The 15,045-nt window shown below is 41.0% G+C and overlaps 1 protein-coding gene and 1 long non-coding RNA gene across 3 annotated transcripts in view; one reads left to right on the top strand and one right to left on the bottom strand.

Moving 5' to 3' along the window:
* LOC122458920 overlaps positions 1 to 3,429 on the top strand; it is a 39,754-nt gene extending 36,325 nt beyond the window's left edge. The window contains exon 3 of one of the 2 annotated variants that reach the window (XR_006279260.1): positions 2,127 to 3,429. This is a non-coding gene — a long non-coding RNA (uncharacterized LOC122458920). The remainder of the gene's footprint in view (positions 1 to 2,126) is intronic. The other variant, XR_006279259.1, reaches the window with a different exon arrangement.
* Positions 3,430 to 4,770: 1,341 nt separating this feature from the next.
* Positions 4,771 to 15,045, bottom strand: part of EXOSC7 (exosome component 7) — a 35,742-nt gene continuing 25,467 nt past the window's right edge. Inside the window, exons 6-8 of the mRNA XM_038391605.2 lie at positions 12,230 to 12,353; positions 9,970 to 10,125; positions 4,771 to 4,970 (exon numbers count right to left, since the gene is read on the bottom strand). Of these exons, the coding sequence (XP_038247533.1) occupies positions 4,866 to 4,970; positions 9,970 to 10,125; positions 12,230 to 12,353 (385 nt within the window). The 3' untranslated portion in view covers positions 4,771 to 4,865. The remainder of the gene's footprint in view (positions 4,971 to 9,969; positions 10,126 to 12,229; positions 12,354 to 15,045) is intronic.

The following is a 15,045-nucleotide window of genomic DNA, read 5'->3' as shown; positions in this document are numbered from 1 at the left end:
CGAAGACCTGGAGTAGAAGAAGCGGTGGTAGGTCCTTCACTCCGGGTGTGTTCGGCAGCACCTGGCCGTCGAAGTGCCACCAAAAACTCTCGTGTTGGCCCCTGAAAACTCTCGTGGTGTCAGGTAGTGGTTGAGGACAACATCTGGTTAAAAGAACTGGTGAAACAGTCTATTAAGGCCCAGATCCTCAAAGGTATTTAGGCATCTAACTCTCACGGACTTCAATGGGAATTCGGTACCTGAATACCTTTGAGGCACTAGGCCTAAACTGCAATGATTACTCTCAAGTTGGAAACCTTCTGCAGGCAAAACTCCCGTTAATGTTAATGCAGAAGGATTTCAGGATGAAGCCCTAAACTAACCCATGCCACCTAGGTGCTGTCTCTGTAGACAGTGGTGCTGTCTGTCTATTTTGTAATAAATTAAGGATTTAGAGACCCTAACCAAGTTTAGGGCCCTATTGTACTAGGGACTGTAGAAGAGGAAGCTAAGTTGAAACAGCTTTAACAAAACCTTACTCTGCCATGAACTACCACAAAAAGGGTTCATTACCCTGGAGCTGCTACTCTAGGTGAGTCTGCTATATATGTACTTTATATCTGTATATGCACAGACATAGAAGCATGGAAATATCAAACCAATCCCTGTTCCACCAAGCCAAAACAAAGAACATCTTTCACAGCATTATTGACCTACATTAGGCCCCTCTTCTTTGTTTCAACGAGATGGCCCAATGGCCTGAAAATCCACACAAGAGAGGTGTGATTTCTAAAGCACACCAACGTGCTTGATGCTAACTGGCACATGTAGAGCTTGCTGGCATGCACTAAAAGTTCCCTACTGCAAATAGCACTATGTTAATGAGCACTAGAGAATTTTTAGTGTGCTCCAGCAGGGTCCACACTGGCCAGGTGGTGTCCAGCACATCAACATGCTTTAGAAATGACCTCTCTAAAGTGCAGTAGTATTAGGGTTGCCAACCTTCCAGGATTGTCCTGGAGTCTCCAGGAATTAAAGATTAATCTTTAATTATGTCCTGGGATGAAACCTCCAGGAATACATCCAAACAAAACTGGCAATCCTACGTGGTATGCTGTGTAGACAAGCCCCAACACTCTGCTTGGAGATGGACATTAGATTGGAATACACAGCAGCAGAAAAACAAGGGTCAGCTATTTACAAGGAGAGAGATTTTGTTTTTATTTTACTCATTTATTTTTAGCCCAACCTATCAGGTGCTATTGGAATTCTCTGTTCTAATATGCAGCTTATGGACCATCTACACACTGAGCAACGGCAATTAAAACTTTCTGGGACAAACACTAAGCTCTCCTGCTCCACAGATGTTTCCTTTTAGTTCTACTGGATTCCTGTCAATGAAAACGTGGCAATATCTGCACAGCAACAGATGGAACTTTCCACCAACCCACATGGCAACTGGAGTTTGTATGAAGAAAATGAGTGCTAGTTGGGTTAGGGTGGTGTTTTGTTTTTGTTAAATACATGCCTCAAAACTGAAGTTGGCAGGAGAGCCAAATCTCTGCAGGGTGTGTGAGGACAACAGTGCCATAAAGATCTGCAGGAAGAAGTTGCATCCATTGGGGTGACATAGGCTAAATACGTCCTTCTGACTCTCCCCGGTAAGTAAGAGATTTGGTGGTCCATTTGGGATAAGACTTTGTACCAGCAAATCTCCAAGGGCAGCAAGGACAATTGGCAGCTGTTTGTAATACTTTTAGTTATAGTCACTTCCACCCCTTATTTTTGTAGGTAAGGATGTGTCACTGATGCACTGCCTCCAATGAATGTGAATGAACAATTCTTCTGTGTGGGGTGTGATTGAATCATAGAATATCAGGGTTGGAAGGGACCTCAGGAGGTCATCTAGTCCAACCCCCTTATTCCCAAAATCAAAGCCTTTATCATAGCAGCACTTCAAAATACTATCTTGGCCTTTATTTTTAATACAATTTCAAACTTGGGCACCAACATTTGGGAGGAGGTGTGGGTTTTTTTTTTTAAAAAGGTACCTGAATAAGTGGCCTGATGGTCAAAAGTGCTGAGCTCCTGTCATTCCCATTGAAGTAAACATGGATTTAGGTATCTTTTAGACAATTTTTCCACAGATGGGTGCCTAAAGTTTCTGTTGCTAAGATTCTGAACAGTACCATGTTTGGAAACTTTATTCTCTTCTCTAGTACATACTGATTGAAGATGCAAGGACCTGACAACTGTGGATCCTTGTACACAAGTGACCTGCTGCATTGATCCCTTAGTGCCTGTAAAGCATGTTGAGATCCTACATAACTGCAGACTACCACCACCAGATTACAAAATTCACTCTGAAAATACCTGTGGGCAACTTTTGGTCCCTCACTATTAATCGATAGCATAATGGGCCAGTTAGATCAATTGCTGCTGTCATGCTGGTGGCTTGAAAGGTTTGCAGCTAGATTTAGATGCTTGCTGTCGTGCGTATAGCATGTAGCTTTTGTTTTTGAAACCTACTATGAAATACAAACATGAACTAATTGTTTCCCCACTCCTTGTATTTTCCTCCCTACCACCTATAGAATATTATAGCTTGCAGGCTAAGGACTACACTATAGCTGCTAGTCACGTCAAATAAATCTTTGCACAAAATAAACCTGCAACTGAATTGTTCTGTCGACGGACTTCATTAATCATGTGTCATAATTTTGTAGTACAAGGCAGAGCAACGAGATGAAACATTGTTCTTTGTTGTCAGAAGTCACTTTTCTTATCATAATCTTCTGCTATCGGGTATTGAAAGCCTGAATGTTATGCTGAACCTGTGTTCTTCAGCCCACTGGGGGGGCCTCAATTTTTACCATCCCAGAACTTCTTTTACAACTGAATTTCAGTGGACCAAAGAGGCAGCATGTGTGCTAGGGCTGCATTTATATTTATTTGGAGATGAACTCTTATCCAACAATAGGGAGGCGGGGAGTGGGAAACACAGATATACTGTAAAGGATTCATGGAGACTTGAAAGTATTTTTTTTCCCCCTAATCACTTAGATAACATAGATATGATTTCTAATTTAACCCAAAACACAGTGGTCTGCAAAAGAACCTACAGCTCACCTCCCCTGAAAGAAACCTCTCTTTCAGTTCTTAATTCTGAGATGTTACACTAAAAATGTTAGGAAGCTTAAATAATGGAAACTGGAAAAAAACAACTTGGATGACATGCCCCAAAGCACGTTAATTGCTTTCTGGAGGACAGCAGCCTCAATGTTTATGCAAAAAGATCATTCCAAACAGCTGTATGCTTTTGGCTGAAATATTCAGCTTCTTCAAATTATTTATTTAAACTTTTCCCTCCAGCCTTCTCTTCCTCCTCTGTTGAATGCAGCACGTCTCATTCTTTTAGCTATGTCTGCTAACAGAAGCTGCACATACATTGTCCAAACTACTGTTACTTAAAGGCTGACATTGTCCTATACAATTTTATCGTGCATCTACTCTCCTATACGCATCTGAGTTTTGAGAACTTCAGCTAAGGAGTGAAATCAAAACGTATGCACTGATGTCTTAACTTCCTGCAAAACCTACTTTGGAGCAGATTCTGCTTTATGAGATCATCATGTAGGGGCGAGGAAAGTTAGATGTCAACTGAAGAGTAAAATGCAAAGTTTTCACACTATACAGAGTTGAAGTGATCTTTCAAAACTGGGAAAGAATGGACAACAAAATGGCAGATGAAATTTGAATATTATGTGCTAAGTAATGCACACTGGAAAAAAATAATTCCAGCTACACATAATGGTGAGGGGTTCTAAATTAGCTGTTACCACCCAAAAACAATCTTCAGAGAACTTTTGAACATGAGGCCAAATCTTCTGCTCAAGGTGCAGCGGCAGTCAAAGGTTAACACTATGTTAGGAACAGGATAGAAAAATATCGTGACACTATATAAATCCATGGTGCACCCACACCTTGAATATTGTTACCTCTGGTTACCTCATCTCAACAAGATACCTGTATAGTGGGATTGGAAAAAGTTCACAGAAGGGAAACAACAATGATCAAGGGTTTGGAAATAGTTCCATACAAGGGGACACTAGCATTGCTTCTTCAGGAGTTATACCATTGCAACAACTGGTGCTGCCTGGTGCAGTGTTAACTCGGACTGGCGGTCTGACCAGCTATTCAGGGGGGAGCAGCAGTTAAACTCCCACTTCACACCTCAATTTCATATTTGGAGCTTTGGCATGGGGTGCAGAAAGGAGAAAAGCCAGTCAGAGCTGGAAGCTAAATTTGACATTTGTCTTCACATTAGAAAAGGGGGGAAATATGACTAAAGGTTAAACTAACTTTGGTCTTAAATGCAAATTAGGAATTTACTTTTCAGCTATTGTTCATAAGCACAGAGCTAGATATCCACTTCAAACTAACTCATGAAATCAATCGTTCTTTGATTAGATAATCCCCTATTACTTCAATTTGTGTTATTTACAGAGTGAATAAAGCAACTTCTACAGCCAAATGCTGACTTCCAGTGTGCAACTGCTCTTGTTTTGTAGAGATGGAAATTTTTTTTTGGCCACACAAACTAATTTAGAAGTGTCCATGCAAGGTAGCTGTATTGACTATTAGATTGGTGCAATTCCTGGGTACTGTTCAGAAGTCAGTCTGAAGCATTTCAAATTAATTTATTTTCATTTAAGACTTAGTTAAGTTTCCTTAGGCTTTGGTAACTGCATTTTAAAAACCTCTTCAACGTGGTTAGGACACATGACAACATTAAAACCAAAAATATCCTTTATTTCACATACAAACTGACAAGCTCATGCTTTGAAAAATAACTTGAAAATTTACATCTGCATTGATGAAGCTCATCATCCTAGGAATCCAACCTTCTGTCGTGTTGTTCCCAGACTCTCTTCTTTGTCCAAGATCTTCTGTAGGGAAGCGTGCAATGTTTTGCCTACCCGTTTTCCTGTCTGTAATGCAAAGAAGGCAAGACAAAGCTGAAGCATCCAACTAACAGGAAGAGAATTTATGTGGAACACTTCCCCTTCTGTCAACTATTTTTTCCCTTAATGAGTAATATACACCATCTGTTGTAAAGGGCATAGCTGAACTAAGGCAAACAGCATGTGGGGGACTTTTAACTTGATCAAAAGTTTTGGAAAAAACCCTCCAAAGCAAAATTGTTCAAACCAAGGGCAAGTGCACCAATTCATCAAAAACTCAGTGGGCCAAATTCCCTAGTATGAGCTTGCCCCAGGCAGGAGCCTCACAGGGGCTAGATTTGGTCTGTAAATGGCCAGGAAAAAATTTCCTTTGCAGCAGGGAACTCTACAATGGCATAAACACAGTAGAAGCAACTCCTGCACCAGCCTCCTCCCTGATATCTCTAGTATAGGGACATGCTGAAAGAGAACACACATGGGAGGAGAGCCTACACTGACCCTCTGCTGGCAAAGATCTCTTAGGTATCTTATGTCAGTGGTGTAGATCAGAACTTCCCCTAGGCCTGGTGGGCACAGGATCATGGAACCATAAGATTCCCTGAGTAGAGAGGAACCCAGCTCACTGTCCTTAAAAGGTCAATAGGCAGCTCAAGCTGTGGATATTGAATAAAAACTATGGCCAAGTTGTCTGAAGGAAGTTTCTCCTCAATTTTATAACTAGAGACCCATAAAACTACCTAACATTTAATTGGGACAAGACCAAGCTCTACGTGGGGGCATGAAACCATAAAATGAAGCAGATGCTCTGATCAAGGAGCCAGGCTATTGAGACTGGAGGCTACCGCCTCCTCGTGCAGTAATGTTCTGTAGCCTCAGGAAGAGCATTTGGGGCAAGGTTGGGAGAGATGGGGTGGTATAGGACTATGTGGATCCACTGACCAAAACTCCTCATGTAGAGAAGGTGCAGAAGTTGTTACAATCAATGGGCTGGGGTAACGTTGCAGCCCCAGGGGGTAGGATGAAGTATTCTGCTCCACTCCCACACCAGATGTCTAGCCCAGCTATCTCCAACACAAGGATCTTTTACCCTTGCTTGGTGCACAGGTCCTGTCTTTCGCCCACTGTCATCTCAGTTATTTCTGCCTGACTCCCTTATAGAGGACTTTAATCCAGTAAGAGGTGTAGCTATGGCACCTTTCCAAAGCTGAACAGTCATGCTGCTTTCCTAAAAGCGACGTGCTGGCTAGAATGTCTGTTCGCCCCAAGGCTTGACAAGGCTGAATGTTTTCTGGGCTGGAGTCAATCCACTGGAGGATATAAGAGTGTCAAGCAACAGTTCTGAAACTGTTCCATTTCACAGACCATGTGCTTTTGGCTTTGTTTGTTCCATCTGTTCCCCAAACAGGCTGCTACCCAGCCAAAGAAAGAATTCTTTGCTTCCCCCCAAAGCCTTGTCTTGTTTATTTCAGTGAACTGCATCACCACTTAAGGAGGAGAGATTTCTTTAAAACAGGTGAGGGGCAACATAACATACTGGGCTACTGAATTAAGTTTTAACTCTTAGGTTGTCATATGAGTCAATACTTGTTTGTACAGTAACATTTAGGAGCTTTTGTAAATCTGGCCCTAAGTAAGTTAGGTGCCTAATTGCCTTTTTTCCAGTGGGACTTAGGTGCTTCACCTGCTTATGTGTTTTTGAAAATCCCATTAGGTGCTAAATACCTTTGAAATACAGTATCTGACCCTTAATGCATACACCTTTAAATGTTCAAAGTTCTGTACCAACACAGATCCTGAGAGCACACCTGTGAGGCAGGCTAGAAATTACTATTTTCGTTTTACAAATGGGTACACTAAGGCACAGAGGTGAAATTACTTTTTCCAGAGCAAACAGGAGCTCAATGGTAGAGCCAAGATTAACAGCCAGGCTTTAAATTACATCAAGAGAAAGTGAAGTGTCATGCGTGCTTAGCATGTCATTTCCACTTTAAACAGTTGCTTTCAAACCTGGCTCCAATTTCTGCATTCCTCACTACAGCTGGTGAGGAATTTGACAAAAACATTGTTTTGCTGGAAAATGCCTATTTGTCAAAATAAACGTTTACTGGAACATACTAGTTTTGACAATAGTTTCAGGTCCAGCATGTAACTGGGAGAGAGAACCCCAAGAACAGTTAAAAGCCCTGTGGTTAAAGCACTCGCCTTGATGTGGAAAATGCAGGTTCAAGTCTCTGCTCTACCTGATTCAGAGCATAGACTTGAACCCGAGTCTCTTACATACCAGCCGTGTGCCCTAGCCACCCAGCTATTAATTCTGGAGCTGGTGTCCCTCTGCTTTCTCATCAATGTTTCCGAAAAGGTATGTTTCATCCCAATGCAAAAGGGGAAAGTTTTTGAAATCTCAAATTTTCACACAATGGGAAAACCATTTCTGACCTAGCTCTATTTCTCACTAGGGCCATGTTTATGCCAAATGTGAAGGTTTTCAGAAACAAAGCCAATTTTGAATTAAAGTGCAAAGGAAATACAAAGCTTGTGTACAAAATTCATTTGTATATACTGAGCATGAGAAATTTCACACCAAAGGGAAGCTTCTGAGAGAGGCCTAAAGAAGGATTTAAAGTGAAATTCCCAAGTCAACTTGAACTGCAACCACAGTATTTCTTTATAAATATTTTTATAGAAAGGGAAGAAGATCACATCAGTAAAAAGGACAGATACAAAGATATTAAAACAAAATGTGAAAAGTAAAGTCCTATGATTGTAACGATTACTAGCTAAATAAGTTAATTACATGAAAAACAAGTTATGCAAATTAAAGAATATGTGAAGTACCAGTTCACAAGTTCCAGTTGTATTCTATGGTAAGCGCTGAATGTTAAAGAAGTTTTGTTTTCCTTTGATTTCAGAGTAGCAGCCGTGTTAGTCTGTATTCGCAAAAAGAAAAGGAGTACGTGTGGCACCTTAGAGACTAACAAATTTATTAGAGCATAAGCTTTCGTGAGCTACAGCTCACTTCATCGGATGCATTTGGTGGAAAAAGCAGAGGAGAGATTTATATACACACACACAGAGAACATGAAACAATGGGTTTTTCATACACACTGTAAGGAGAGTGATCACTTAAGATGAGCCATCACCAGCAGCAGGGGGGGGAAGGAGGAAAACCTTTCATGGTGACAAGCAGGTAGGCTAATTCCAGCAGTTAACAAGAATATCAGAGGAACAGTGGGGGGTGGGGTGGGAGGGAGAAATACCATGGGGAAATAGTTTTACTTTGTGTAATGACTCATCCATTCCCAGTCTCTATTCAAGCCTAAGTTAATTGTATCCAGTTTGCAAATTAATTCCAATTCAGCAGTCTCTCATTGGAGTCTGTTTTTGAAGCTTTTTTGTTGAAGGATAGCCACTCTTAGCTCTGTGATCGAGTGACCAGAGAGATTGAAGTGTTCTCCAACTGGTTTTTGAATGTTATAATTCTTGACGTCTGATTTGTGTCCATTCATTCTTTTACGTAGAGACTGTCCAGTTTGGCCAATGTACATGGCAGACACTACAGTACCCACCTGCTGAAGTGAAGAAACAGATTGACAGAGCCAGAAGAGTACCCAGAAGTCACCTACTACAGGACAGGCCCAACAAAGAAAACAACAGAACGCCACTAGCCATCACCTTCAGCCCCCAACTAAAACCCCTCCAACGCATCATCAAGGATCTACAACCTATCCTGAAGGACGAGCCATCGCTCTCTCAGATCTTGGGAGACAGACCAGTCCTTGCTTACAGACAGCCCCCCAATCTGAAGCAAATACTCACCAGCAACCACACACCACACAACAGAACCACTAACCCAGGAACCTATCCTTGCAACAAAGCCCGTTGCCAACTCTGTCCACATATCTATTCAGGGGATACCATCATAGGGCCTAATCACATCAGCCACACCATCAGAGGCTCGTTCACCTGCGCATCTACCAATGTGATATATGCCATCATGTGCCAGCAATGCCCCTCTGCCATGTACATTGGCCAAACTGGACAGTCTCTACGTAAAAGAATGAATGGACACAAATCAGACGTCAAGAATTATAACATTCAAAACCAGTTGGAGAACACTTCAATCTCTCTGGTCACTCGATCACAGACCTAAGAGTGGCTATACTTCAACAAAAAGCTTCAAAAACAGACTCCAACGAGAGACTGCTGAATTGGAATTAATTTGCAAACTGGATACAATTAACTTAGGCTTGAATAGAGACTGGGAATGGATGAGTCATTACACAAAGTAAAACTATTTCCCCATGGTATTTCTCCCTCCCACCCCACCCCCCACTGTTCCTCTGATATTCTTGTTAACTGCTGGAATTAGCCTACCTGCTTGTCACCATGAAAGGTTTTCCTCCTTCCCCCCCCTGCTGCTGGTGATGGCTCATCTTAAGTGATCACTCTCCTTACAGTGTGTATGATAAACCCATTGTTTCATGTTCTCTGTGTGTGTGTGTGTATATAAATCTCTCCTCTGCTTTTTCCACCAAATGCATCCGATGAAGTGAGCTGTAGCTCACGAAAGCTTATGCTCTAATAAATTTGTTAGTCTCTAAGGTGCCACACGTACTCCTTTTCTTTTTGTTTTCCTTTGAGTTTCAAAGAGAAATTATCAGACTTGAAACATGTTTTTTATGAATCATAGACTTTAAGGTCAGAAAGGATTTGTAAATATACAATTTGTAAATAATGTTAGTCACCTTAACTTTGACGAAGTTTTGCTAGTATGGCATTCTATATAGAAAAAAACCCAGATTATCGCAATGTCAGAAGGGAAATCGTAAACGGTTTGCATAAGCAAAATTCATTCCCATAGGAATTTCAGATTCCTTGGAAGCTGTCTGGGACCTTCCACAAGTCACTTTTTGCACCTAAGTAAGTTTTCAGTATCCCTTTAATTATGCCCACACTGCAATTTTTCATATGCGCAAGATCCACTTCTCCATTTTGTGAGCGGAAGTTGCTAGTCAACACTTCTTACCTCCATCATCTCAAAGATACTCTCTGGATCAAGACTACCGTTCCCCAATTTCTTCATACACGTAAAGGTACCTCTGCTGGTCACAGAAAGCAGCAGGCTGGCCAAAGAGCAAGCTTCTTCCTGAAGGGTAGCATCAACCACATGCCTACAACCAATCTGCAGAACCAAGGACATATTTTACTTTTGGATTTTTAAAAACTGTGCATCCAGATAATTATGAAAAAGCTCCTTACTGGGTGATGGAATTAAGAGCATTGGAGGTAACGTCACCAAACCACTAACCTGTCAGTTTATCTGTATGCTACAATCCTATGAAATAAAAATATTGGCTGGTCATTGGTTTTGCTCATGTGTTAAGTCACTGCAGATGTGTCAGTCATTAAATATAGCCCCTTGATATAAGGCATTGTAACTACTTACAGTGCAATGTTACTGTGTGTGCATGCTTATAAACATACTATGTACATAGGATAAATATGCACCTTTGGCCACTTTACCTACATTCTGACTCTTAATTCATCCACATGGAACTTAGTTTAATATTCCAAACATCTGGCAATAGCGAGAAGCTCCTTTAAAATTTTATACACATATTTTTTTTAAAAAGGATCAACTTTTCACCCAAAGACTTCTTTTTCTTTCCCAACTATGGAATTTAATCCACAAAAGTTACCCATGCCTGAGGCTCAGGAGAGGTGAGATTTAGTCTCTGCCTCAATGACAGTTTTTATTATTATTTATGTAACACTTAGAAAACAGAATAATTTTCTTGACAGCATGCTAGCTGTCTCATGACCAAGCCAAGAAGGACAGTTGACACTATGGCAATTGCTGTGTGGCTGGAAAGGTTGAAGAGATGAGTAGATAATTCACTGTTAGAAAACAAAGTGATGCAAGTGGGATATCCAACACACACACAGAATGCAACTTTCTTTACAGAATTTAAGAAAATAGTGAGAGAGAGAGAGAGAGTAGACTTGACAGCTATGAACAAGGAGTTCTGCTTCCTGCTCTGAGTCCCTGCTGTGTGTAGGTCACTTAGCTTCTCTGTACCTTAGTCCCTCTATTTGAAAAATGATGGCAATAATTAGGGCCCTACCAAATTCACAGCCATGAAAAATGTGTCACAGACCGTGAAATCTGATCTCCCACTGTGAAATCTGGTGTTGTGTGCTTTTACTCTATACTATACAGAGTTCACTGGGGAGACCAGCAATTCTCAAATTGGGGGTCCTGACCCAAAAGAGAGTTGCAGGGGGGTTGAAAGGTTATTTTACGGGGATTGTGGTATTGCCATGCTTCCTTCTGTGCTGCCTTCACAGCTGGGTGGCCAGAAAGCAGTGGCTGTTGGCCAGGTGCCCAGCTCTGAAGGAGCACTGCCATCAGCAGCAGCTCAGAAGGGTGGCAATACCAGACCAAGTCCACCCTTAATTCTGCTCTCCTGCCTTCCGAGCTGGGTGGCTGGAGAGTGGTGGCTGCTGATTGAGGGCCCCGCTCTGCCTTCAAAGCTGGGCTCCCAACCAGAAGCTGCCGCTGGCCAGCTCTGAAGGCAGCAGCGCAGAAGTAAGGTAGCATACCACAACCTCCCCTACAATAACCTTACGACACTCCCACAACTCCTCTTTGGGTCAGGACCCCTAGAGGCACAATGCTGTGAAATTTCAGATTTAAGTAGCTGAAATCATGAAATTTACTCCGTTAAAAATCCTATGACTGTGAAATTGACCAAAATGGCCCGTGAATTTGGTAGGACCCTAGCAATAACGCTTACCTGTCTCACAGGGTGTTGGTGGGCATGAGGTGAGCTCCATCAACAAAGTTTCTGTTTCTTCAGTGGCTCACCAAATAGATTTGCAAACAGTTTAAACATTTTCTCTAATTATGTTAGCATATTAGAGAAACCAATGCTAGTGTCCACTTCACTATCAGCAAGCAGCTGATGGATGGATAGTTAATTGTTCCAGTCCAAGAATACAGCAGGATTCGCTATTGCTTATTTCCACTCCACCAAGACACACAACTTGAGAGGGAGATGGAACACTCTTTCCACAAAGATTTCCTTTCTCGTCTCCCAAGTCAAAAAATAAATTCAAGGATGGAAGCCAAGAACTTATTTTTAATATGGGGGTATCTCATGGCTCTGGTCATCAAAGAAAAGATGATTTCTCCCAACCAATAGTGGGAGGTCAATTCTTATAGCCAAAGTCTATAGAAGAGTTATAAGCTAAAAGAAATAATTTACAAACTTCTACAGGCTTACTTTGCTTAATGTGATGATACAGGGTACATTATCCACATTAAGTCGAATACAGTCATAAGGGTCATCGGAGAGCTCAATCTCTTTTGATCCTTCTTCATCCTCCAAAACACGCACTTTGGGTATCCTATTGAAACAGAAGCATATGCAAAACTTACTGGATATTACTTTTCCAATCTGTTATATAGGCCTGCCCCATTCCTAGAGAAAATAAAGCTGTTGTAAAGATAAATTTTCCATGCTTCTTTTTAAAGAAAGAGAATGCAGATGAAAGATTACTAAACAATACAAAAAACAAACACGCCCATTTTTAGTATTGAAGGATTTTAGTCTTAATTCTAAAGAATGCTTCTGATTTCCACAGTCACATCAGTTAATGTTAAAATGCTTTTTTTGTTTAAACATACCAGCAAGTAAGTGATCAACTATACATTGTCAGGGCTCAAGGGAGAAACCAATGCTCACATGGCAAGAATGAGTCCTTACAAAAATCCATTTCTTTAGAATTTAGATTAATTTAAATACTAAAGCTTCTTGTTGTTACAGTTACACAACTACACTATGAAGCAACTGTAAAGTGATGCAATGTTGTCATCTAGGGTCTGCGGATGGCAACTTCTCTGTTTCTGCTGCTGCTTATAGTTTAAACACGCAGGAACAGACTTAAGCTAACAAGACTCTGATCTTGTTTCAGTGCTACAATCCATAATCTGTGGGTGACAGTGAAACTCATGCCAATTTTGAAGTTGCCGCTAATGCTTGGAAAAGCTATGACCAGAAGCAGACATAAGCAGTAATGTTATTCAAGGAGGAAGGAGACTAACTACTGGGAGAAGGCTAGAGGGGCAGAATGCTTTCCTCACCAGTTGAGAGATTCTCCCCCTTCTACAATAGGGCCTCCTGGTAGCTAGTAGAGGTAGATATGAAAAACAGAGCCATCAAGCAGGGTCCCAAGAGAAGCTTCAGTAGAAATCCCAGCATCCTCCATAAAAACTGGGACGTCAGGGGGCTGGACCTCTCACAAAGATGCTGGTTCGACTCTCAACCTTCAAATTTCACGTCTACCTCTGGCTAGCAGATTTAGGCCTTCAACTAGTGTCAAGAAGCATGCAGTCAATTTTTCAGTCCCTGTGCTAGACATCTGCCAAACGGAAATTACCCCCTCACATTCTTGATCTATTCCATTATTCCTATCAGCCACAGCAATGAAAATCAAGAGGCAAAAGTTCAGAGAAGTATATAGGATGGGATAACCTTGTATAGGTGAATGTTTTAGGACACATTCCCCACTTAGGAGGAGTCTAATCAAGAGAAAGAAATGAATTCTTCAGACATCTTCATCCAGAACAGATTGTACACTTTAACAAAGAGGGATTATATATACTTTTCCCAAACCCTTTGTTCAACAGATGAAGTAATGCCTGAGATCTTCAATTTCACATATTACTTAAAATGTGAATGTGAAGGATCAGTCTCTATATTTTAAAATTTGTCAGACTTATAGGACATAGTTGGCCATATTATATGCATAGTGTGTATAAATTCCATGGAAATTGAAAAAAAGATGAACATAACATTCTTATGGTAATGAATAAAAGATCAGTTGGAACAGTTTCCAAATAATCACTTGCTTTATTTTTCCTGCCCATAACGTGAAGGCCATGTTCAGCCCTGGTTCAATTCTGATGGAGTCCATTGGTGTAAGAAGGCTGCTTCCCCTCAGGGATGAATATAGCATGAAAGCTCTTACCTTGTAGCCCAGTAAAAAGAAAACAGATCTTCCATGTCTGTGCACTTTCCTTGAAGATATAACACACCTCAGTGCATCTCTGAAAAATTAGCTTTGGTAATTGGATGACATCTAACAGCAATATTTGTTTATATTAATACTTTTACAGCACAGTGTTGTGTGTGTTACAAATTAGACTCGAGAGACTTATTCTATGCCTTCTGTAACATCTTTAAAGTAAAATATCTGGACAGCTTTAATGAACATTTTTTCCTTACAGGAGCAAAGTGTTTTGTTTTGTTTTTTTAATCCCTGGAAACTATTTTAGTTGCAGTTCATATTGAGTCCTAATGGCAAGTGCTTCATAACAGCTTAGACATCCGTAGAGAGAAGAGGCATATTCCCTGCATAATACTGACCAACCAAACAAAAGTCTCTTAAAATAAACAGAATGCATCTATTTTGTATAGTCTTACATAACTGCATCTAACGCACTTTGTAGTGTTATACAAGATGTTTTCAGCTGAAAATTAACACCACTTTATTTACAACTGAGAGGGCAAGACAGTTAGCTGGTTACACATAGGCTGATACAAGATGACATGTTATAAAGGAGAAGACTCTTGAGCCAACAGTGACAACAAGGTTGTTTGGAGGGATAGAATCAGAGCAGTGTGCTAGACAAGCTGAGGTTGTCAAGAAGAAGGCTAAAATCGAGTCCATAGAAAGCAATCTTTAACCCCTATTCTGAATTGCCTAGGAAGTGGAAAGCAATGTACACAGAAGGCGGCAAGTAGCAATAGTAACTCCATATGCTGCAGTTGCAAGAGCTAGTATTTGGAAAGTCCCTAGAGGAAGAAGTTGCAGTACTCAAGGCAAGAGGAGATGAAGTCATGGACAAGAACAAACAGCTACAAAGACAAGAGGGGACAGCATGAGCTGGGCAGACAGATAAGAATATTAGTAGCACAGAAGAAGTGGGGAGGTGATTACAGCCATGTTGGAAAATAAGCAAGAAGTAGAAATAGATTTTTGCAGGATCAAGGGCATTCCTGGAAAGCATCAGATTCCCCGTCTCTTGTGAAAAGCC

This window comes from Dermochelys coriacea, chromosome 2 (genome assembly GCF_009764565.3).
Source record: "Dermochelys coriacea isolate rDerCor1 chromosome 2, rDerCor1.pri.v4, whole genome shotgun sequence".
Taxonomy (NCBI): Eukaryota; Metazoa; Chordata; order Testudines; family Dermochelyidae; genus Dermochelys; species Dermochelys coriacea.
Note: the sequence above shows the minus strand (reverse complement) of the source record. Positions and strands in the feature narration are given on the sequence as shown.